The sequence below is a fragment of the Mustela lutreola genome, chromosome 2 (genome assembly GCF_030435805.1).
Source record: "Mustela lutreola isolate mMusLut2 chromosome 2, mMusLut2.pri, whole genome shotgun sequence".
Classification (NCBI taxonomy): Eukaryota; Metazoa; Chordata; class Mammalia; order Carnivora; family Mustelidae; genus Mustela; species Mustela lutreola.
The window spans coordinates 76685789-76710078 of NC_081291.1; the positions used below are offsets into that span (position 1 = coordinate 76685789).

A 24290-nucleotide genomic window follows, 5' to 3' on the forward strand; every position below is an offset into this window, starting at 1 on the left:
GCAGTTGCATGCAGCACTCTGGACCAAATCCATAAAAACTGAATAAAAAAAAATAACTTTGATTCCATTTGCATTGTTTAAAATGTAGATGTAGTTATGTTTAGAGAGAAATATGTAAGTATTAGAACCAGAAATCCGTAATTACTATGAAAGCTACGAGAGAGGGACAGACCAGTGGCTGTGTAATGGGCATGAGGAAACTTCTGGAGTACTGGCATGGTTCTGTTCTCTTTATCTGGGTTGTGGTTACAAAGTTGCTTATTTTGTGGTAATTCACTAAGGTATACAATTTTGTGCTATTTTGTGTTATACTTCACAGTTACAAGTTTACTTCAAAAGAAAATTAAACATCAGGATTTGTTTAGGGATGGTTTGTCTCAATTTCCTACCATTTCAATTTGCAGTGGCTGTTGAGCTCTCCATTTATCCACTATTTCACCTACCTTAACTGAGGATTATGGGCAGCAAGGTAGATGTCTGACAGGTGATGTTAATTCTTGAGACTGGTTGCATGAAAGAGAACTCAAAAGTACTGAACTGTACATTTAAAAATGTTCAGTTGTGAGACAGTAAATTGTTATATATTTTTTGCCACAAACAAAACTTTAAAAAAAGGGTAAGGTACAATAGCTCCAAATCTCATCTTATGGCCCTTTGGCTATGAAAACTAATACTCTAGAAGATGCTTTTATACTATTTAGCCCCCTGGCTTCTTGGTCATGGCCTAGGGACTCAAATGAAGTACATCTCCACAAATGCAAACTTAAGTAGGTAATAATGTAAGTATGAAAACTGAATTTTATCTCTGGATTTGCTGTCTCACTGCCTTATTTATACTCCAAAGCACTCAGCTTTGTTCAATTCTAAAATGTGGAACAAAAACAAATGCCGTTTTATAGCCTAAAACTTCAAGGCTATGATCTCCTCCTTCTGTGATTGTCTGGTGTTAGTGATCACACATGAATTTAGAGATTTAAAGAATATTCTGAGCCAATTATCTATTCCAATGTATTTAAACTGCTATAATTTCACTTTTGTGCTACAATAAAACACCAAATGGGGTTACAGTATGGTGTTTTACTGAACCACTGAACCAAAATGGTGTTCCCTAAAACTGAGAAAGAAGATCATTTCTGCTTTTAATTAGAAAATTCTATGATGAAGACTTGACTGGTTATATACTTTATGGTGCAGGGCTTTTGTTAAAGACCAATCCTCATTTATCTCCATTTAAAAGAGATGAAGTTCCGATTTGGCTAGGCATCTTCCCCCACCTCCACCCCTTCACTTACTCATAAAAAGTCAAAATGAGATTTTAATTCTCTTGTAAAAAGGAAAAGCAACAGTAAGCTGAGGTTGAAGTAATCTAGCACTTTGTTCTTATAATAGTCCTCCCCTTATCTGTGAGGGACGTTCTAAGACCACCAGTGGATGCCTAAACATGCGGACAGTACCCAACCTTATATATTCCGTATTTTCCTATACATAATATCTACAATACAGTTTAATATATAAATTAGGCACAATGATTAACAATAAAGTAGAATAATGACAAAATCTACTGTAATAAAAGTTAATGGGTGATCTCTCTCTCAAAAGATCTTATTGTATTGTACTCACCTTTCTCATCATGACGTGAGATAATAAAATACCTATGTGATGAGATGATGTGAGGTGAACGACGTATGCACTGTGATGTGCGATAGGCTACTACTGACCTTCTGAAGATGCATCATTAAGGAGGATCATTTGCTTCTGGATCACAGTTGACTGCAGGAAACTGAAACCGAGGACTATTACACACATATTCTCTAAAATCTTTGTAAAAGTGAACAAGGAAGGAATTGTGTGTTCAGTACTCTGTAACTCCTTTCAAAAATAAAATTTTTATGAAAGACAACACTTAACACAAAATTTGAATTAACTTTATTTCCCTACAGTCAACAACTTCTCTGCATTGAATTTTAAAGCAACAAAGTAAAATAAAATCCCCCAAATGACAAGGTATCAGAAATCCAGATTTAGTTACACTTTATTTGTGAAAATGTTCAGCCATTTTATTGGTCTGTAAAAGAACCATCATCTGGGTCAAAAATGAATTCTATAAATCAAAGAATATTCTACACTTTGGAAAAGAAAATCAGCAGTAACATTCTCACTGAATATTGTAAATTACACTTTTCTTCATAAAAGGTACATACTATTCTGTACTTTTCCACCAAAAGCAGTGGTAAGTTATGCTTGTTTATATAAAAAAAAGTTATATCCTGTGGCAGGAAAAACCCTTTCTCTTTCACTTTTACTAAACAACTGGAGAAAATTTTCAAGTCTATATAAAGTTGCCTATAAGCTGGAAAATGAACATGTTCAATATCCATTTATATTTTAGTGCATTTTTTGACAATTGTCACATTTTTAATAAAAGTAAGAAAATGCATATAGCATTAAAGAGTGTTTCATCAAATGCTTTAGGGATTTAAAAAAATGGAGTGGAGGGTAAAATCATTGTGATGGATGAAACTACTATAAAATGAGAGAAATCCAGGCAAAGTTTACAAATCCTTTGTCATTTTGAAGAGTCACAGAAAAGGAACTTTGGATACCTGTCCACTTTAAGGGTTTTCTCCTTAATCTTCTGCATGTAAACATAGTGCTAATCTCAGTGATACCAAACCCCATCCTGGTAAGCAACATTCTGTGCAGTTGCCATGCCCTCCAAAGGATATAAATTTAGCCCTTGAATGAACGAACAATGCATGAGATCTGCTCTGTTGAGTACCTGGTGAAAACAACTGCTAAAAGCAGCAATGTGTCAACATAAAAAACTATTGGCATCAAATAGTTACTCAGAGGTCCATCTTTGAAACAGCAGCTTCTTCTCTGACAGAGCAAACAGTAAGCAACAGAAAATATACATTTGATGAAACAATCTTTGCACTGGAGAAACATGAAAATAAATATAGTTCAAAGAAGTATAATTATTTTTCTAATACCTCTTTCTCAGACCTGTACTAGTTTACTGGTTCAAGAAATTCACATCACATTTTGTCATTTGTATTTTACATATTGCTATTTGGGTAATTCAAAGAAAATGTAGGTCTTGTAAAAAATAAAAACATTGACAAGTATGCATGTGCCAGGGACCAAATTAGAGGGTTCTTTGGTGCAATTAGTCCAAATTCTCAGATTTGAAGGATAATATGTACCAATAAAAAAAATCTGCTGTTAGACATTTACAGCAGTGCTCTGTCTTGCTTCACATTACAAATAGAAAATAGCTGTTCTCAATAAGCCAATTTTATTTTTTAAATCAGGCATTGCCAGAAAATTTTGTACATTAATCTGGACCAGTGATGGTTCTGTACCCTCTGTTGTGAAACATGACATGAGCTAAAGGCAAAGACCGGTTCTCACAACTGCTTCAAGTTAGGAACCAGAACAGTGTATTTAAACAGTCTTCTTAGATATTTTCTTGCCCTTCTTAAAAACTAGCTTATTTTTAATGTAGCCACGCTTCCTTTTTGTAGTCTAAAAAAGAAAACAGAACACATGATATTAGTGTAGGTTTCTCACAGATTAAAAAAATATTACACACATGGTTTATAGCATTTTTATGAAGACTGTCTTAATAAAGCCCTTAGAGTTCATCCTATAGCTGGACTTGAACAATCAATGAGCACCAATAATAGTTCTATGCTAAGTATGCTTAGAGATTCAAGGTAAATTAGACTAGGTCCCTAGCTTTAGGATGAAAGCACTTACCACAATATTCCTCAAATGTATTTCGTATATTCCTTACCATTGGGTAAATGAACTCTTTCCTCTCCTCTCAACCTCTAAATGCTTAGCTGTAATTATTACTCACATTTCCAGGCATAACAGAACATAACACTAGACTAAGGAATCAGGAAATGTTAAATGTGGCTCCTGCTTTAGCCTCCAAGAACTAGCTGTGTATTAAAAATACAAAATAACTTAGGAACTTTCATTATGTGTAAAATGATGAGGATTGTACCTATCTACAAAAATGAAAGAAATAAAATTACTTGGCATATTCTCCCAATTTAGGTAAAAAATAAGTACTTAAAAAATGAAATACAAAACAAAACCAAACACCAAGAAAAAAATTTCATAGATTAAAAAAAAACAAAACAAAACATTTTTCTAAACACTTTAGGATCCCACTAAAATACTTTCAACAGATGTTTTCTGGTGTAAGAAACAAATCACTACAAATGTGTGTTAGAACTTACTGCAAAAGTATTTGCTGTGTTACAATCTTAGAAGACTAATCATACAGACACATGTGTCTGCCACTTTGACACAGCCACAGATACTGAAAAGAGCAAACACTTAAATTTAAGGCACTTATCAGAGGCTGAAGACTTAAATACAACTCTTACAGGTGGTTTTGGAAACAGGGTAAATGCTGTGTCATGTAATTTATGATGTCAGTTTAAAACAATTTATAATTTTTTCTAACAGGCACAAGAATACAAGGCAAATGAGTCCTTATAAAAATTAGCTACTGCTAACTTGTTCGTAATTTATGCTACTTAATATTATTAATTTATAAAGACAAAAAATAAAAAATTTCAGAGGGCACAATTTAAAAAGATTCAAACCAGGTCAAGGAGTTAGTTTCCTTATCATTACCCAAAGATTTCTAACATGAAACCTTTTCTGTAAGATCTTATAAAGTGCCTCAGGTCTCTGTAAGTATGTAACTAGAACCTCAGCAACCCATGCCAAAAAGTCTTTCTCCAGCCCTGGACTACATACAATTCCTAGTGCCTCAGCCTTGTCAGCTTTGTAGTAGCAGAAGTAAGTTTTCAAATGACTACACAGTCCCAAAAAAGTAAAAACTGGGGTGGGGAGAGGAAAGCAAATATTCCTCTAGTGCTAGTATAAAACAGAATAATAAAGACATGGAAACATGAGATTCAAAACCTGTGTTGTTGGCTACTAGAATATAGGTTTTGGGCATACAAGGGAGACTAATTTTTATTTATTGATTCATTTACTGATTTGGGAGAAATCACGGGAAGACAAAAGAAGTCAGATTTAGAAAATTCACTATCATCAGCAAGTTCAACGGCCTTGTTTCTCAGAAAGGGTAGACTTTAACAGGGCTTAGATGTCTTAGGAATAAGTGCCTTGAGACTAGCAGCATTTATTTTGACTTCTGCACTGATGTGACTCACCAGTTTCTCTGCCCACATGACTATGAAAAACCAGATCATTTGTCATTTGATGCAAATACTGTTCAGTGAATTGGATATGACTAACGCATGGCAGCTCCATGTGACATACTTAAATTTATCAGTCTAGATATGGTCAGTGACTTATACCTGACAGAAAATTTTAGTTTAAAAAGTTCCTATTTATATAAATGATCTATACTTTGAATATATTTTAAGTAATGCAAAGAGAAAGACAACTGCTCTAATGATTTAAAAAAAAAAAAAAAAATCTTCATCCAAGCAATGTAAACCTAAGCATCTTTCAAGACTTAAAACTGAAACGGGTCTAATAATTAGTATTATAAGAGTAGTACCTTAATATAGAGAGCAACCTATATAAATATTCATTTTTAGTAGACCATTATAGCAAAGATTAGATCTATTTGGCTTAAGTGAGCAATAATGATCTTCAATAAAATACTTCATATCTTATTAAGTATTTATTACAAAAGGACTAGAATAGTCCCATCATCATAATTCCTGCCTACAACCTTTGTCATAATTACATTTAAAAATAATTCTTATGATTTTTTAAAATTCAAGACTCTACCAATTCAAACTTATTTTTTACTCAGTAATACTGTAGCAACATACTAAGAATGGAACATGACAATGCAATGTAAAATTGCTTTGACTAAAAGATGAGAAACCAATCACATTTTTACTTTCAACGAAAGTTCAGAAAGTGATGGCCACAGATATATTTTACTTTCAAGTAAGTCTTACTAATGGGAATGACGCAAACTAAAGCCTGAATACCTCTGGGAAAATCTCAGGTTGGTTCATCAATAATCACGATACTATCCAGAAAAGGCTGTTGTTTGGGCTATCTCAAGTGCTCAGTTTTAAAAGAATGGCCTGCTGCTTACTTTGTATATAAGCTATAGTCTACAAAGATCTGGCAAATGAAGATTTATTAGTAATTTTAAGTAACTGTTTTTCAGACAAACCAATGAACTCTGAGTTACCCTTTTATAGACTAATGACTTCCCTTGGCACCCACCTTCTTTGACAAATACTTCTGTTTTGGGAAAATGTTGGTGACTCGAGGTTTATGGTCTAGTGTTTCCCTGTTATCAGGTGCTTTCACTTTATATATCCTCACAAGCCAGTGTTCTGATGTAAAGGCTTCCTCCAAATGTTTGAACTTAATGTCCTTGTTTCCAATCTCAGCATTACGTGTTCGATCAAAACCTGGGGGTGTACGAAAATCCAGCTGCAAAAGTGGCATTAGTATAGGATGTTAACCATACTGGAAAACATCAGTATTAGAAGATAGTAAATGTTATAACCAGAGTAAAACTCTCTCCCTTTAAACTAGGAAAACAGAATCAGAGCAATGTATCTTAACATTTCTCATATGATGCTAACTAGATAGGAAGAGAGAAATTAAATACAGCAAAATCAGAATTTCACTGAACCCTTAAGAGTAGATGAGCAGCCATCGGGCATAAAAAACCAAAACAGCCAGTCAAAGGAAATCCATCAAAGCCCTCTTTATTATAGGTATACAGAGAGAAACATACAGAAGGGATTTCTTTTCTGTTTCAAGGCCTTGCTCTATCTACTCTCTCAGCCTGAAAGTTCTTCATCCAGCTTCATTCTGCTAGGCTGGCTCTGCTCTATCCTTTGGTCTTAGCCCAAACACCAGGGAAATATTTTCTTGAAACTGGTGACTGAGAAGTCTCTTCCACTGTTTCCTCATCTTCTACTCTATAGCATTCACTGCTAAAGGTTTTTATGTATTTTTAAAATTATCTGTATCCTCCACCAGGATGTAAGCTATAAGATAACTTTATCTTATTCAGAGTGTGGCTTTATCTCCCCAGTATTATTTGTTAAATAAATGCACAAGTAAGCAGTGATACTATATCCAGAAAGTGGAAACTATAAAGGAAGTTAGAAAAGCCAAACCACAGGAGGATTTATGAGGAATGAAAAAAGGAAAAAGTGGGGAGAAGGGAGAAGATTTTAAAAAATTCTCAGACTAAGTTTATGTTCACACAGAGCACGAGCAAATTCAACTTTAAAACAAAAATAAATGCTAATGAGGGCATAACTTGTTCTTGCTTATCTATAAAAGCTGTACTCATGTCTTAAACAGTTATTATTCTTTAATAGGGAAGATCTCAAAATGAATGCATGACTGAAGTATGATTTGAAACTGTTGATAAATTTAAAGGACGTACACATGAAAAAGTCTTTTGATGCTATCACTATGATCAGAAAAATAATTTTTGAACCATTTTCTGAGATAGCTAATTATCATGCGTTAAGTGCTTCTTTCTTACATGAGTTTAGAGACCATGCAGTTGCCTTCAAAGAAAATCAAAACATAAACAAAACCCTAAATCTTGTAGTAAAATTACTGTCTATTTTTTTTAAGCCACCTGCAGAATATAAATATAGTCAATGGTTGTGTAATAGCATTGTACGGTGACAGATGGAAGCTACACTTAATGAACACAATGTCTAAACTTGTCCAATTACAACAATGTATACCTGAAATAAATGTAGTATTACGTTGCCAGCTGTACTTCCAAAAAAAAAAAAAAAAAAAAAAAAAAAAAACCAGAAACAGAAAAAAAGCCACTTACAGAGTGTAATTCCAAGTGAATAATAATTACCTTGGCCCCTATATAAAGTTCAACTAGCAATTTTTTCTCTACCTTCTAGTAATCAACCAGAATGCAACATGAAATCAGGCAGTTTGTGCTGAAATTTTAGTATGAAGGTCTAACCTGGTATTATAGTCATATAATGTAAAAGCTACAAAGAAGCCCAGAAATCAAGTCATCAGTCCAATACCCATCATATACAGACAAGGAAAAGAATGACTCCAGGGAGGATGTGACTTGTCTAAGGTTTCTACAACCTGACACAGCCAGAGCTAAAATCCAGGTAGTACGGCAGGAATGGCAGTACTACTCTTTTCTTTTTGCCACTACCACTCTTTTGTTTTTGCCACAATGTCTCTTTACACATTCACTCATTTTGGGGGCCCTTAAGCTTTTGTATGCACATCATTCTAATACTCTAGGAAACTCTTACCCAGATAGTCCCAGCTAGCTGTGATAACAGAGATAGACAGGATATCTATATAGAAGTGACTATATAATCTGACTCTTTCAGACTTTTCACCACCGAACAGCAAAGTAGCCTACTGAAGATCATATGGTTTCCTACCTAGAAGACCTCTCCTTAACAGAAAAATGTCTTCCAAAAGCACAAGATCAAAAGTTAAGATGACAAGTGAAGGCTGAATTTGAGCCTAATGTTAATTATATTTTGGAAAGAAATCTTTGTTCTAAAAAACTTCCTCCCCTAACTTTTTACATAGTAGTTTCAGAAATCTAAATTTAAGGGGTGTGTGGACTCTTTTTAGATAGCATATTTTTCTATACAACACAACTAAAACATTCATTATCCTGTTTTCTGGAGGCAAACAAGACTACTTTAAAAATATTCCTTTGAATAAAGATTATAGGAAAACTGATGTAACCAACCTGCATTTCTCCAAATCTGTAGTACGACATTTTATACATAAGGCAATTCAACAATGTGGGGGATCCTGCTTTGTCCACACGGAATTCTCCTTGTGGGGTAAAATAGTCACTTTCCTACAAGAAAAGAAATCAAATTTCGGTGTCAGTTCAATTTAACACATTCAAAGCTACCAGGTTCCCTCCTCTCATTTACTCATAAAGAAGGAGCTCTTAAGGATCTTCAGAAAGCTATTATTTAGTTATCTCAAAAAATATGGTATTAAAAGATTAATTTATAAATTTAACATGACCTCTAAAAGAAACCTGCAAAAACTATCAAGGGTTTGTTTTAAAAGCTGAGTCTAGAAATCATTTATAAAAAATAAGAGTGTCAAGAAAACACAAGAAAAGAACTTTGTTACACGAGGGAAGGCAGATTTTAAACCATGTTATAAAATCTCAATTATTTAAAAAGAATGGTGCCAATGCATCGTTTAATACCAGATAGGCTAGCCCTTTACTAACTGCTCCATCCTCAACCCAATTACACCTTTTTAGAGTTTTCCTAAAAGTTATTTATTTTTCCATATGAACTCTAAATAATCAGTTCTTTGGTTGGGGAAGAGAATGTCTAAAAAACTGTGGCAGTTTTTATTGGAATTACATAAAATTTATAGGTTAACCACTAAGAGGGCCAATTTGGAAATACAGATAGAAATTTCTTGTCTGGGAATTTATCCTACAGAGATATTTATATATCGGCAAAATAATGAGTACATAAAGTTATTTATTATACCTCTGTTTATTAAGACTAAAAACCTGGAAATAACCCAAGTATCCATCAAGATGGAAAGGTTAAATACATCATGGTACAGAGACACAACTGAGCAACCACTGTGTAGATGTGCAATAAAGGAATGAAGAAGGCTCTCCACATATTCTAATATGGGACGTTCTCCAAGATATATGGCAAAGTGAAAAAAGCAAAAACAAAGTATATACTTTGCTACTCATTACCTGCTTAAATAAAAATCATAAGAAAATAATAAAACATGGGACACTTTTTTTTCCTTGGGGGAGGGGATAAATTTTTATTGTATATCTCTTTATATTTTTATTTATTTATTTTTAAAGATTTTATAAGATGCTTGGGTTGCTCAGGTCATGGTCCCAGGGGCCTGCGATGGAGCCGAGCCCCTCGTTGTTGGACTTCTTGTTCAGCAGGGAATCTGTTTCTTCCTCTCCCTCTATTCCTCCCCCACTGCTTATGCTCTCTCTTTAAAAAAATAAAAATAATTTATTTGGGACAAGAGAGAGCGAGAGCACAAGTATACGAGTAGGGAGGGATAAAAGGACAGGGAGAAGCAGACTCTCTGACTCCCACTGAGCAGGGAGCCAGATGAGGGGCTTGATCCCAGGACTCTGAGACACTTAACTTGCTGAGCCATCCAGGTGCCCCTGTTTTTTATTTTTTGAATCATGTGAATGTATACTTATTCTCAAAGTTCAAAAATACTCAAAAGCATGGAAACTGGAACATAGGTCACAATTTTAACACTGCTAAAGCAAATCCATAAATGGAAATCACATACTAGAAAAATTAAGATTAATTTAATACAATGAAGTAGTGTTTTAAAATCACAGTTAAGGGAAACCATCACAGCATTTACAGCTGAACAGAAAGTTGGGAGCTTTACTTCATCCCTGTCATATGACACACATACATACATTTTTCCAAAAGTTTTTTTAATTCTGGATCAGTGGTGTATCTTACTCTCGTCTTTTGTCCCTTCATCATGTAACCACAATGCTGGGTGCCCATCCTCTAAGAGCTCACAACTGAGAGGGAGAGATATCTTAGAATGTATGAACGAGACAGGCTGCATGTGATCTGATGATAAACAAACACACAGATGCACCAGAGAAGGGCTTTGGGAGAGTGGATAAATCTGTGGTAGGGAAAGTATTCCAAGAAAGAGAAGAGTATATAAACACAGGTATCACATAAGTCAAAGAAAGAAACCACAAGGCAAATTTCACAGGCTGGAGTAGACTGACGGATGGGAAAAAGTTGAGAGGGACAAGAGGCCAGAAAAATAAAGGAAAATATTAAGGGCTTTACATTCCAAGCAAAGGAGTTTGGATTTTATACCACTGCTTCAGTAGTGATTATTTCATACCAACCCCGAGGCTGAGCTTCATCTATATCCCTACAAATTTTCATAACAGCACCACAAATTAATTACTCCTGGCCTGTCCATTAGTGACAATCTATGCTACCTTAGTCACCATTATAACACCAGAACCAAGAATGAGACCTAATGCCTCAAGTATGTAATGCTGACTGGACAAAAATAAGCTGCCCATAGCACCAAGCTGACAGTGCCAGGGTTTTAGTTCTAACTCCCATCTCTCTGATTTTAAAACCCTTAGTATACTAAAGGCTTTTAGGTTGGACAATGATATGATCAAAGTCACATTAGGGACAGGAAACAAGACCGAGGCAAAGAGAACAATCTCAAGGTTACTGTCCTATTTCAGGTTTATAATCATAACGGTTAGTATCAGAGTAGAAGCAATGTAAATGGAAAGAAAGGGCAGAACTGAAAGGCTGTGAAGGAGTAAGAAGCAAGAGTCTTGAGAGGGGACAGTTTCACAGGAGAGAACAGCAGTATCAGTGAATTTCAAAAGTTTTAAACCTGGAAAAATGCTCAATGCTTTACTATTTCAATAAATAGAATAAGGGACTAATTTAGGGGATAAGATGATGAAAATGAATATGATACAATTAGCAAGGTAAGACAATTACAAGGACACTGGCAGCTGTCTCATACATGTAGAATGGTCAGGTTTCTTACCCGAATATCTTTTGGATGTTCCCCTTCAGCTATCCTAACCATCCAGAGAAACTTGTTAATGTCATCACCAGAATAGCCAATAACTCCTCCAAAAATAACCAAAACATAATCTACATCCAGACTTCTCATGATTTTATAGGCTGCTGATTCATTTGAAGACATAGCTTTTCCCACCTATAGAAAAATGAGAATATGTACACTAAAAATAAAAATGAATGAATATCGGACAGAATGTACCTCAAGTGTTCGAATTACATGGAATTCTTTTCTAAGAGATGATTTGCTATGAATTCAACAAATTTACCAAGTTCTATAAGCACCTCACTTACTACAACCAATTTATAGCAGGAATGTCAACATCTGAATATATGTTCTAATATTGTGCTAATAAATAAGTAAGCTTCATGGAATTAATATTTTAATATAAAAGCAGGCAAGCTTAAAAGAAATACAATTTCACCTAACTTCAAGGCCAAGGATGACCAGCAATCTAGCTGATACAAATATATTCTTCTTCTCAGTCTACCAGATGACTAGCTACAATGCTAACACAAATAGAACTCATTTGCTTAACATCCATTATCTATTTAAAATCTTTAAAGAACAGAGAGGTGATTATCTTAATTTATGCAAATTACTTATTTAATAGAGTGAACATAATTTACATGGCCATAAAATTGCAATACATTTGGCTTTACATACTTGCAAATAATTTTAATTTAAAAATGGAAAATACAAGTTAAACAGTATTTAAATTTCAGATTTTGCCTGATTTTCCAGTGAGCTACTTTTATCATGCGATGTGCCAAAAATCAGCCCATTTTCTGAATGATATTTAAGTAGGTAAATACCATTCTTAAAACCAAAGTATATAAGCATACCCTGCATTTACTCTATTGAATAAATGAGTGAAATATTATTTTAAGAATTCAGCAGAGTACTTTTACGCACATTTTCCCTACTCAAACACAAAGTGAAGCTTGACTGTGAAATATAAAGATTTAGCAAAATATACAGCAAAATATAAAGACTGTGAATTATAAAGATTTATAATTTTTAATCTTTTGCTTATCAAATTCTTACCAGTGCTATGTGGCTGTTATTCCAGGTGTTATTATCCACCAAAGTAGTTCTATTAGCCATTCCAGCTATCTGATAGCCATAATCCCACCAAGACATCACTCGGGCATGTTCATCTGTATTTTGCCTTAGCCAAAAGTAAGCTTCTCTAAAATCATCTAAGATATTCCTGGTGCTGAAAAGAATCACAATATTCTTTTAAATAAGATCTTAAATGTGAAGACAATCACTTAAAATCTTGAGGTGCTAAGTAAGCCATTATATAATTTCACATTTTAAAATCCTCAACAATGGGGGCGGGGGATCCATTAAGAGCTAGACCAGTGCTTTTTAAACTGTAATATGCACACAAATTACTTGGCTAGCTTAAAAAAAAAAAAAAAAAAAAAAAAAAAAAGATTCTGGTGTACTAGTTCTGGGGTGGAAATGTCCATAGGGAGGTAAAAAAAAAAACATGGTGGATTCAAATGCAGAGTCTCACAAACCCCATTCTATCTTTGAATTCTATCTTTTGAGATAGAAAAAAAGGATAGGTTAAAAAAAAATCCCTTTATAGCCAAGTTATTTTCTTTTTCTTTTTTTATTTGAAAAAGAGAGAGTGAGAGAGCACAAGCAGAGGGAAAGGCATCGGGAGAGGGAGAAACAGACTTCCCACTGAGCAGGGAGCCCAACCCGATGCTGGGCTCACTCCCAGGATCCCAGGATCATAACAAAAGCTGCAGGCAGATGCTTAACTGACTGAGCCACCCAGGTGCTCTGCCAATTTACTTTCTTACCCATCATGATTATAGGACGCCAGGACCACACTTGGACTGGAGTAGGCATTGCTTGTGACCCAGGTACAGTGGACTGCAAACATCATTAATAGCATCAGCATCAACATGGTGACAATGCTTTTTATATTAGGACCTAATCCTTCTTCAGTTTTTTCCTGTTCAGTTACATGTTTCCTCACTTTACCTGCCTGAACATAGAAAAACTGGTTAGACTAATAATTTGACTTGTGTCATTAAGGCATTCAGGGAAAATGTTGAGAGAATGTTAAATCAATTTAATTCACTGAGAAGGAAAATGTATAACCATCAGATAGTCTTGTGTGAGTGATATAATGTTTTCTAAAAATTATCAAGGTAGATTTTAAAGTCAAAAGTGAATGAGAAGGATTTCTGGGACTATACCCAATTCAGGAGCTGATCACAAAGTAAAATACCTCTAGTATAAAGCTTTTGAACCCAGGTGCCCTTAAATACAAAGGGGAAAAAAACAAAACAAAGACAAAAGAGATAACTGGTTATTTTGGCCTCATTCTGGCAACCTTTTCTTTTAAAATCTGAATTTATCATCCTGAAAATGGCAATGTCCACCTATAATTTAGACTTATAGTAATTTTAGCACAGGAAAAATCTGCATTATTGTAATCTTCCAATTACCAAAGCCTCAAAATAACAGGCTTGTTATTTGGTTAAGATTACAATCCTGTTAAGATTACATTTTTGCAAACAACAAAATCCCAAAGGAGTCAGATTGCAAAGCCAGTTTAAAGAAAAACACAAAACATAACCACCGCAAAAGCAGAATGTGCTTTATTAACACAAATCCGCATGAATTCTATTGGACCTATAATAAGGAAAGAAAGAACTTCAAAGTTAATACTTATACTGGGAAGTTTCATTCCTTTTTGGTATTTAAAAACCTAGTGAATACTCAAATAGTGAAGGTTAACATGGTCCCTGGACAAGGATGACATGCAAATTGAAACGTTCCATATTTTTTCATAAAAGGTTCTTTTTTGCCACTCTCATGGAAATAAGTAACATGGGACTAAACAAAAAACAAAACAAATAAACAAAAAGACAAGTGCCCTTACAAGTTGTTTCTACACCTGCACCAAATATAATCCTGCTGTTACGTGAAAGGTACGTGAAAGGTTAAAAGTAAATTACATTATACTGGACAGCCATCTGTTACTAACAAACTAGAGGCTTTTTTTTTTTTTTTTTTTTTTAAAGAGAACAAGATAGAGTATGTGTACATACTTGTGCAAGCTGGGGGCATGAGGCAGAGGCTAGAGGGAGAGAGAATCTTAAGCGGGCTTCATGCCTAGTGTGGAGACTGATGGAGGGCTCCATCTCACAACCCAAGCCAAAATCAAGAGTTAGACATTTAACCAATTGAGTCACCCAGGTGCTCAAGAGGCTTCTTCTTCTTCTCTTTTTTTTTTTCTAAAGTTATTTATTCCCTTTATTTTACTTTTCAATCAAACAAATATTTAAAAAGTTTACACTGAATATGGACCTAAAGAATTAATGCTTGTACACATCATTTTGGAAGGGTTTATAGTGCTAAATTTTGTGTAACTAAGGAGAGCAGAATGTTTTACTCTCAAAAGTGGAGGGGTTTCAGATAAAACCTGACCAATTACGAAAAGAGAATTCCTTCTCTGATTACATTGTATTTTCTTCTTCTAAGCTAAAAGACCAAAAGACCAAACAGGACCCAAATGGTGACACAAATAGTAGAGATCAATTAGAAATTTCACAGGTTGTCTAAATCCTTATTTAATCATTTTTTTAAATATGTATAGTTCTTGCCATTGTAGAAAAATAAAGCACATAAAAATTTTATTTATTTATTTTTATTATTTTATTTATTTGACAGAGAGAAATCACAAGCAGTCGGAGAGGCAGGCAGAGAGAGAGAGACGGAAGCAGGCTCCCCGCCGAGCAGAGAGCCCGATGCGGGACTCGATCCCAGGACCCTGAGATCATGACCCGAGCCGAAGGCAGCGGCCTAACCCACTGAGCCACCCAGGCGCCCCAAGCACATAAAAATTTTAAAGCCCTTATATTTAGATTCCCACCTTATCATACAAATTTCCTGGGTTTCTTTTATCATCCTCATCACTGCTGTCTTCCACAGGTGGGTTTTCCCTTTTCATGTCATCCCCCAAATAGTGCTCAAACACATTCGAGAAGGCAATTGCAGATAGCATACAGACGACCGGAGTCAAAGTCAGCATCAAACGCACCATCACTCCAGCAAAATAGACAGCACTGATTGCATACAGAGCAACTGCAAAGACAAGTTCTCTTATAACACTTCAGAAAATATCTACAGAAAACTGAACTCAGTATTTAACACTACATTATAAACCAAAGCTAAAAAGAAACAAATATCTCATAAAGAGCTAACTGTTTTTAAATTGATAATACAGACCAATTGATTTAATAGTCATACTCAGAAATTATAAGGCAACTTGACTAAACACTACGTATCAACAGTTTTAGGTTAATGTATCATGATTCAAATTTAATTATTATGGGAAAGATGACAATTTAGTATTTGTCAATAGCATCACATATTTGAAAATCCATAGCTAAGAGATGAAAACATATTTGGTGAATTAGATTATTAGGCACAGTAAGTTTACAAAAACAAATAATCTATAAAAAGCCAATGCAAGTATCTGGCATAAAGCCTGCTTTAAAGTAGGAATGAGATGAAAATAATAATTTATTAACCAAAGGAGGAACTTACAAAGTTACTGCCAAGAGACTTAAAAAAAAAATCTTTTTCTGAAAATAGTTTTTAACAGTCAAAGCTTTCACCAATTCTGGCTAAAGACTGTATGACTTTCAATGGTCATCAGAGCTCTTATATCATTTGAAACTAAATTTTTTTCTAACCATAGATTTTATTATACTGTATTTGTAAGTGTACAGCTTATTGAATTTTTAACGTATGTGCACACCTATGTAATTACTATCCATATCAAAATATAGAACATTTGTGTATCTCCCTTAGAAGGAACCCACATGCCTCTTCCCAGTTAATAGCTGTCCTTCCTCCTCCCTATAAAAAAAGGTAATCACTATTTGAACTTCTAAAGCACTAATTCGTTTTTCTTTATTCTTGAACTTCTTGAAATTATATAAAAAAGTTCTCTTTTGTACTAGTTTATTTACCCATGCTATTCTTTTATTAAATGTTGTCATATATTACACTGTACATCAGAAATTATTTATCTATTCTACTGCTGATAATCTTTGGAATGTTTCTAATTAGGGGCTATAATGGACTATAATGGATAAAGTTGCTATGCACATTCTTAAACGTGTCCTTTGTTGGATATACACACTTACTTCTCTTGGATATATACCTGGGACTGGGACTGCTGACTAATAAGGGGGGAAAATGTTTAAACTTAAGTTCTTCTGAGTGACAGAATATTAATAAGACCTTATCCAAAGTCACTGATCTATATAAACAGGACAAAAATTAATGTCATCCTTGGTCATAACTCATGCAAGTGCTATTTTTCTCTCCTGACTTTACTCTGGAATAGTAACCTGAGTGTCACTCATGGTTCAAACATCATACTTGTACAAGTTCAAGTGTGTACGTTACAAATCTTTATAAAGTTTCAGATTTAAACAGATACTTCTTGTGATGATTTATTCATGTAAAGGGCTTTAGTTTCTGCTTATTTTGTCTACTTATATCTTGAAGGTCAAATTTTAAACATCTGGCTTTAAAATAGTTTGAAAATACCACCTTCTTAGTTGGAAATAAATTTATCAGTGAAAAGGATGTTAACTTAAAAGTGATTCCTACTCCATTACAAAACGACTTTACACTGAAATTTGGACAATGGATGCTGCTGTGAACTTCCTCTTACTTAAACATATCTAATTCAGAAAATAAAGACTATGTTGTCAAAAGAGTTATAATTTCCAATTCTCAGTCACATACTATAAGTAACATTAATCTCTCAGAAAACATACTCAGTTAAATGAAAATTTTATGTAACTGCTCTAAGTTAATTTAAAGTACTTTGATGAGTATATATAAAACAAACTGAATTTTTCTTCACAAAACACTTCCACAAAATGAGAGGAAATTTATCTTGAATATGCATAGACTCAAGCAAAGAAAAATAAAACTTTAAAGTGATAATCTCAATAAAGAAAGTAATTGTTCCAAATCAAAGTATTTATTAAAAATCTCTTACCAAATACTCTTTCATCGTTGATATTTTTAATGCAGAACCATAGGCCTGCTGGGAAGGTACACACAAGAATATGTAGATCAAAGAAGAAAGATACCCAAGTCGTAGGTTGATGTTCAGACACTGATGCAATAATTGGAATGTGTATTTTTGCATACCTGGCATTTAAAAAGTTAATATTGTTTAAAATTAAATAAAACAGGAGTCTCTTTTAGATGAAGAAATTTCCTTTGACTGTAAATATGGTTCCTATCACCCATCCCTTCTTGCTTAAAACTATATTCCAATGTAACCTACAGATGGAAATAAATCTGGTCCACACTGGTGAACCAAAAACCAATATGCCACTCCTAAAATTGGAAGACTTATCTAAAAGCCAGTTATAGAAGTGCTGGCTCTGACTTTTAATACAAAAGCTTTGTTCAAATAGGAAATTTCTGCAGTTTTGATTAGCATTTCCTACGTTTGTTATCAACAAGTTTCATATCTTTTAGATTTATTACTAGCAGAAATACCTTATCCTGTAAGATACTGTATTACCACAATACCTTTCTTAACAAGATGGCACAAAAGCAGGTGAGGGAAACCAAAAGGAGAGAAGAAATTGTTCCTGAAATACCCTGAGGTTCCAAAATAGTCAATTAAATAAGAAAGACTTAAAAAATTTGACCTAATTATTTAACCTAATAAGAATAACTGTCTATGACCAGGGTTCTTCCTCAAACTTTTTGGTGATCCACAGGCTGATCTCTTGAAATATGTGTCTAAATGCTAGCTTCAGTCATTTATACATAAACCGCTTATACTCTTAATTAGACCTGGGCATGAGCCTTTTTGGTATCACACCAAGCAGGCCCAATCAGTAAGTTGTTTATTGGCAGGTTTATTGGGCCACATAGGGAGTAACAAAGAAGAAAAACAGTGGGAAGAGGCAAGAGAGATAAACTGTCATCAACAGATTACATTCTTATCGTCAGGAAAACATTTAGGGACAAAAGTTTTATTGAACTAGTTGTCTCATTTAAAACTAAAATTTTTAATCATTTCATTTTACAGTAGCACTCTTTAAAAATGCACAATATCCTCTAATGTATTTGATAGACTAAAAATATCAAGGAACTTAGATAATGTGGCATTAGAAAAACTACAGAAAAACTATGTGTTTATAACACAGAACCTTACGAATTAAAAATTAAGTACTACTAAAAGACAGAATGGTTAAAAATCAATTATTAAAAGGGCACAAATGTTACCTGCAGTGTTTTGACAAAGAGAACTAAAATAAGGAGCTGACCATGTAGAACAGAAAGGTATGATTTACATGTATCATACTACAGGTGCACTCTAAACAGAAATTTTAAACAAAGATAAATTCCAAAGGATGATTCAACATTTATTAAACTAGCATATGCTAGGTACTTCAGAAATGTTGCCCAAGTACTGACAGAGATACTATAATGGAGCAACAGAGGAAAAAGGTATTTTAAAATAATATTAGGACAAATAACTTATCTGCACTTACCCAGTGTCCCACAATGAGTAAAACCTGCCACTCCATGGTGCAATGTAACCTTGGAAGGAAAAATGTAGAGGAAATCAATCTGCCTTTTTATTGTTTATGTTAACTGACTGTTATGGAACTAATGTAAATTACTATTAAAAGAATTTCAGTTTTCTTTTGTAGGTGACAACATATTTCATACACCTGGCAGTCAGATAAAGTAAGGTTAGTAATCACATAAAAACAAGTATCTATGGAGATCACATTTCCAGAGAAATACAAGTTGACAGATAAAATTATAGGAAGTTTTCCCATTCTTCTTTAAACTTCCAGTTCACTAGTAAAATAAAGCTAAGACATTAAGATAACATTTGATAATTTACAAAGGGGAAAGATGTCTAAATTATCTAATCCAGTATGCCAAATTTAAATAAAGTGCAAAAATGATTTTAAACATTCTTGCCTTCACTCTTGCCAATTAATCCTTGATTCTGAGCTAGGCTAGTATATTAATTTGACCTTTAGAGAGTAATCTGATTTGTTTCCAGACACTATTGAAGTCAGGATTAGAAAGTCAGTTGGAATCTAGACGCAGATGGAAACTGATTTGGTTGAGTGTTTAAAAGTTGGAAAGAGAAAGAGTGTATGCATACAGAGTAGGGCAAGCTTATCGTAGGTAACTATGGAAACTGAATTTTATATACTTTGGGGCTATTCAACTATCAAGAGAAGGATGCTTGAAAGTATATTTATTTGGGACTGAAAAACTAAAATTAAGATACAGTTAAAAAAAATATCACAATTTGTAGTGCTATTCAGATTTTAGAGCCTCTGATTATTATTTTCATATTGTTTGTAAGGAATACAACCACAGTATTTAACCTAGTAGGATAAAAAGAAAATGTACCAAATTTGTAAAATAATTACCTTTTTGAATAATCTAAAGACAAGATTCACAATCTACAGGTGATGACACCTACCTGTATAAGTCAAATAGATGACACTAAGGAACACAGCACCTGCAGCTAGTGACACACCCAAAAAGAAAAGGGTCTGGAACTCTTGTTTTGTTAATCGGTCTCTCAGATACTGCAAGAAAGCATAAGCTTGCAGCAATGCAAACACACCTAATTAAAGAAAAGGGCAATATAAATAATCAACAAAGTACTTTTCCAAAGATACTTAAAAAGGTTAATTTAAAGAGCTTCTTCGAATACCCTGTACCAAACCTATCAAAGACTAGTGATTTCATCTAACCAACATTTCCTTTGTCAAAGAAATTACCATATATTTTTAAAAATGATCAGAATCCCCACATATGGACCAGATATGAAAAAATCTCATTTCAATAACTACATCCTATTTATCACATTATATTCTTCCCTTGTCCCATATTTTAGTGATCTGTTTTCTGGTTTCTAGGGATAAAAAAAGTAGAACTGTCATTACAAGAAGAGACCTAAGATTTACTCAAGGATACAAATGACTTGTATCAGGAGAATCCTGATAGTTACTCTTTATGATTGAGTGATAGGATGTGATCTTAGTTACACACTTATATAAGACTCTAAATTATTGACTATAAGGGTGAATGCTAAATTAGAGCAGTAACAGCAAAAAGTATTTTTTGTTAAAATATACCAAACATGATACAAAAGCACTAGGTGTAAAACTAGAAGACATGAGAGAATCCCAAATCCATATGGCATACTGATTTTTCTTTTAAAAATTAGAATTTTAACCATTTTAGAATGAATAAGGATAATCAAAGATTTAAACTTTAGAAAATATAATAACCCATATAACAAACATAATATAAACAAAAATATAATAACCCATACAACTGAAGTTTTTAGGTGACTGTGTATCTTTATACACATTACTCAAAACTGGATATACATTTCTCGCATATAAAATCACTTGGTAATTTTATAATATCAAATTAGAAATGTAAGTAAAAGTATTCATAAAGTGCTATGTAATAGTAAGGTGCGAGTTCTTAACTTTTTTGTGGGGCGAGTTCAAGATTCTAACTTAGAATCTGATAGTAGTTATGGAATACCATATCAGAGTTATATATACTAATATAAAATGCTACAAATAAAATTACTACCTGCAGACTTCCTGTGGGTGTCATGGATCTTGTGTTAAGAATCTCTGTTAAAGTTTTATTCAAAGGTCTCCCATTATCTTGTTAATTGTGATCTAGACTAATAATGGCAAAATAGTCTACTCATATGGAAAGGAATTGTATTATTTCATAATCAATATAAAAGCCATTAATTTCAGTTAGTAGATAAAATATTTTAGGGAGATGAAAGGGACATAAAAATAAAATGTTCCATCTAAATTTGCTGAAATGCAGAAACTCAGTGTACAGATACACTGTTTAATATTTGCTTAATCCAAGCGTATGTTATTTAGTGTTTGCAAATAACATGGATTGTGTAAAAAGGAATATTTTCCCTTTTCAAAACAACAGTAGCTGGGAAAATGGGCACATTTGGGAACACAGTATCAGAAAGTAAAAAAAAAAAAAAAAAAAAAAAAAAAAAAGCTAAGACTTCATATTTTATAGCAGCAATGTTTTAAAACCAGTAAGATGAAAATTAAAAACAAAAATGAAAATAACAATTCCCTTGAAGACTGGCTGGTTACGCATTCATATATTCTTTAGAAAAAGAAAAACAGATATTTTTTCATACCAGCAGCTGCCATGTGTTCACTTGTCCTGATTGGCTGGAATCCCACAAAGGGTATCTGCATGGATAATATTAAACCCACAATGTAGAAAGTGCTATATGCTATAAAGACAAAATAGGAAACAAGGATAATTTACTACTACCATTAAGTACTTCAAACATAAATGTATACAAATAGCTCATATTTTTAGCAAAGTTTTAATGAACCTTATTTTAAGAACAGAATCTTGAAATGACTGCTCTATTTGATATATAATTGCTAGTTAATTGCATATTATAAATCATGAAAATTCTTTCTACCAATCTTTAAAGTACTTTTCTTTGCAAAATATCATTTAGAACAGTTTAGGAGACTGGTGCTGCTTTCCTTTTCCTAAAATGGAATCAAGTTTTCAATCTATCAATAATAACTGACATACCTCAGAAGCTATATAACTAATTAAAAGCTATTCCTACTGGCATTACTCTGAAGCATGACCTAAAGAATACTGATCCTCATCATATACAAATAGCTGCTATCATCTCAAAACTCTCAAGTTTTCCACATCCTTTTTATAGTCTAACACTTTGTACAGTACCTCTCAGTGAGAAACAAAAAAACCCTCCCATGTCTGTCCACTAAGTTTTCTGTCATAGAAGAAGAAAAGGACTAAGTATATAAACATCAAGCCATTGAACAGACTAGTTTCTGAATTTACTAGGGTCTAATAAAGGAAAACCATTTGCTCTTGGCATTGAGCATACTATAATATTCTTGGCTTATATCAACATAAATGTAGGGAAATGGGGAGGGATTAGAATTTGTATAATAACTTGTTTTGCATTTAGGTGTTCGCAGATCACTATTTTGATTAAGTTCATTACAGAGAAGTTAGAATTGGGAATCATTATAATCGGAAGTTATTTAGAAATGAAGATAAAACTCAATTGAAGTAAGTCAATATGAAAATTATTCTATTTATAATGGAAGCTTATTTACATCATTTTATGAAACATAGTCCATAGCTCTTGGCAAATAAACTATTCTATTAGGAAAAAAGACTGCGGGTGTAGTTCGGAAGAGAACTGTTAAAAGTGTATCCAAATTCTACACTATTCAGCATTCAGCATACACTTCTCTTTCCTCCAATTTAGCTGAGAAAGAATGTTTGCTTGGTTTCAAAAGAAACCCATTTATGTAAGGTAAACCATGGGCTAATGGTTCAGATGTTAAGCTGTCTCCCAATCTGTATGATAAGAGATGACTATAGTGTTAGGAAAAGGTAAGAAGCTCAAGTACATTTAATAGGAAGGACCAGTGTATGTGAAAAAAGTTTCCAATACGCTCAAGATAATGGAGAACTGGTTGTCTAGAGGAGACTACAAAAGTAGTCCACCTAATAATGCACATTCCAGGGATATTAATGATGGAAGGAATTACCCTCAGTGAGGTACCTGAACACAAATGCACAAAAGGTAAGTGAACCAGAATTTCTATATTAAGTGACTTAAACTGTCAATCAATTTGGTTAATGAGATTTCTAGTATCAGCATGTTTCTTTTTTTAAATTTTTATTTATTTATTTGTTTGTTTGTTTTTTATCAGCATGTTTCTATCAGTGCTGTGTATAGGCCATGGCAGAGTCACTGGGGCAGAATCAGAAAAAAATGATAATAAGTGATCTTGATCTTGAACAACTACTTAAAAAATTTTCAATTTTCTCACTACAGAATGAGGGGTATGGACAAAAAGATTTGTCGATCACCCCTACCCAACAATAATAACCTAAGATTCTATGACCAACAGGCCTTTTATTAGACACTTACTACTGAGAAATCAAACCTTAGACAAATACTGAACACACAAAGGCACAACTAGAAAGGCCAGGCCTGGGAAAACCTTATGTCATTTACATATTTTAATTATAGTTAAGTCTACTTATGTCCGAATAACATCTTCACCTCTTAGGCTAGACTTCTCTTTCTTATAAACACTAATGAACACTGAATGTTTTAATACTATCACAGAATCTGGATTAAATATGATAAATGGCACATGATGAATAAAAAAATAAAATCTTTTTAAAAAACTTGAGGTGATATTTATGTACAATCATTTAAAAGTGAGTATTTTAGAGGTATTTAGTACATACACAAACGGCTCTCTAGTCCCAAAATGTTCTCATCACCCCCCAAAAAACTCCCACACTCATTAAGCAGGTGTTCCCATTCCCCCTATCCCAGTGCAGATAAACACAAATCTTCATTTGTCTCTATGGTTTTAATTTGCAGGGTAGTATGTTTTTTGTTTTAGGAAAAGAAAAAAAAAAAAAGTAGAAAGCCCATTTACTTCTTTAAGTCACATTTTCCAGAAATAATTACTAAAAGGTATGGTGAGCACACATAAACATATCCAAATTCATACTCTCTCTCT

At 33.5% G+C, this 24290-nt stretch overlaps 1 protein-coding gene and 1 non-coding gene across 2 annotated transcripts in view; one reads left to right on the forward strand and one right to left on the reverse strand.

Moving 5' to 3' along the window:
- Positions 1 to 1903: 1903 nt before the first annotated feature.
- Positions 1904 to 24290, reverse strand: part of STT3B (STT3 oligosaccharyltransferase complex catalytic subunit B) — a 96086-nt gene continuing 73699 nt past the window's right edge. Inside the window, exons 6-16 of the mRNA XM_059162396.1 lie at positions 21881 to 21979; positions 20156 to 20302; positions 19197 to 19245; positions 17678 to 17832; positions 15527 to 15738; positions 13443 to 13630; positions 12670 to 12841; positions 11587 to 11760; positions 8750 to 8863; positions 6247 to 6459; positions 1904 to 3528 (exon numbers count right to left, since the gene is read on the reverse strand). Of these exons, the coding sequence (XP_059018379.1) occupies positions 3448 to 3528; positions 6247 to 6459; positions 8750 to 8863; positions 11587 to 11760; positions 12670 to 12841; positions 13443 to 13630; positions 15527 to 15738; positions 17678 to 17832; positions 19197 to 19245; positions 20156 to 20302; positions 21881 to 21979 (1604 nt within the window). The 3' untranslated portion in view covers positions 1904 to 3447. The remainder of the gene's footprint in view (positions 3529 to 6246; positions 6460 to 8749; positions 8864 to 11586; positions 11761 to 12669; positions 12842 to 13442; positions 13631 to 15526; positions 15739 to 17677; positions 17833 to 19196; positions 19246 to 20155; positions 20303 to 21880; positions 21980 to 24290) is intronic.
- Positions 14337 to 14438, forward strand: LOC131826240 (U6 spliceosomal RNA). The gene has a single exon (XR_009351492.1). It is a non-coding gene; the product is annotated as a U6 spliceosomal RNA (small nuclear RNA).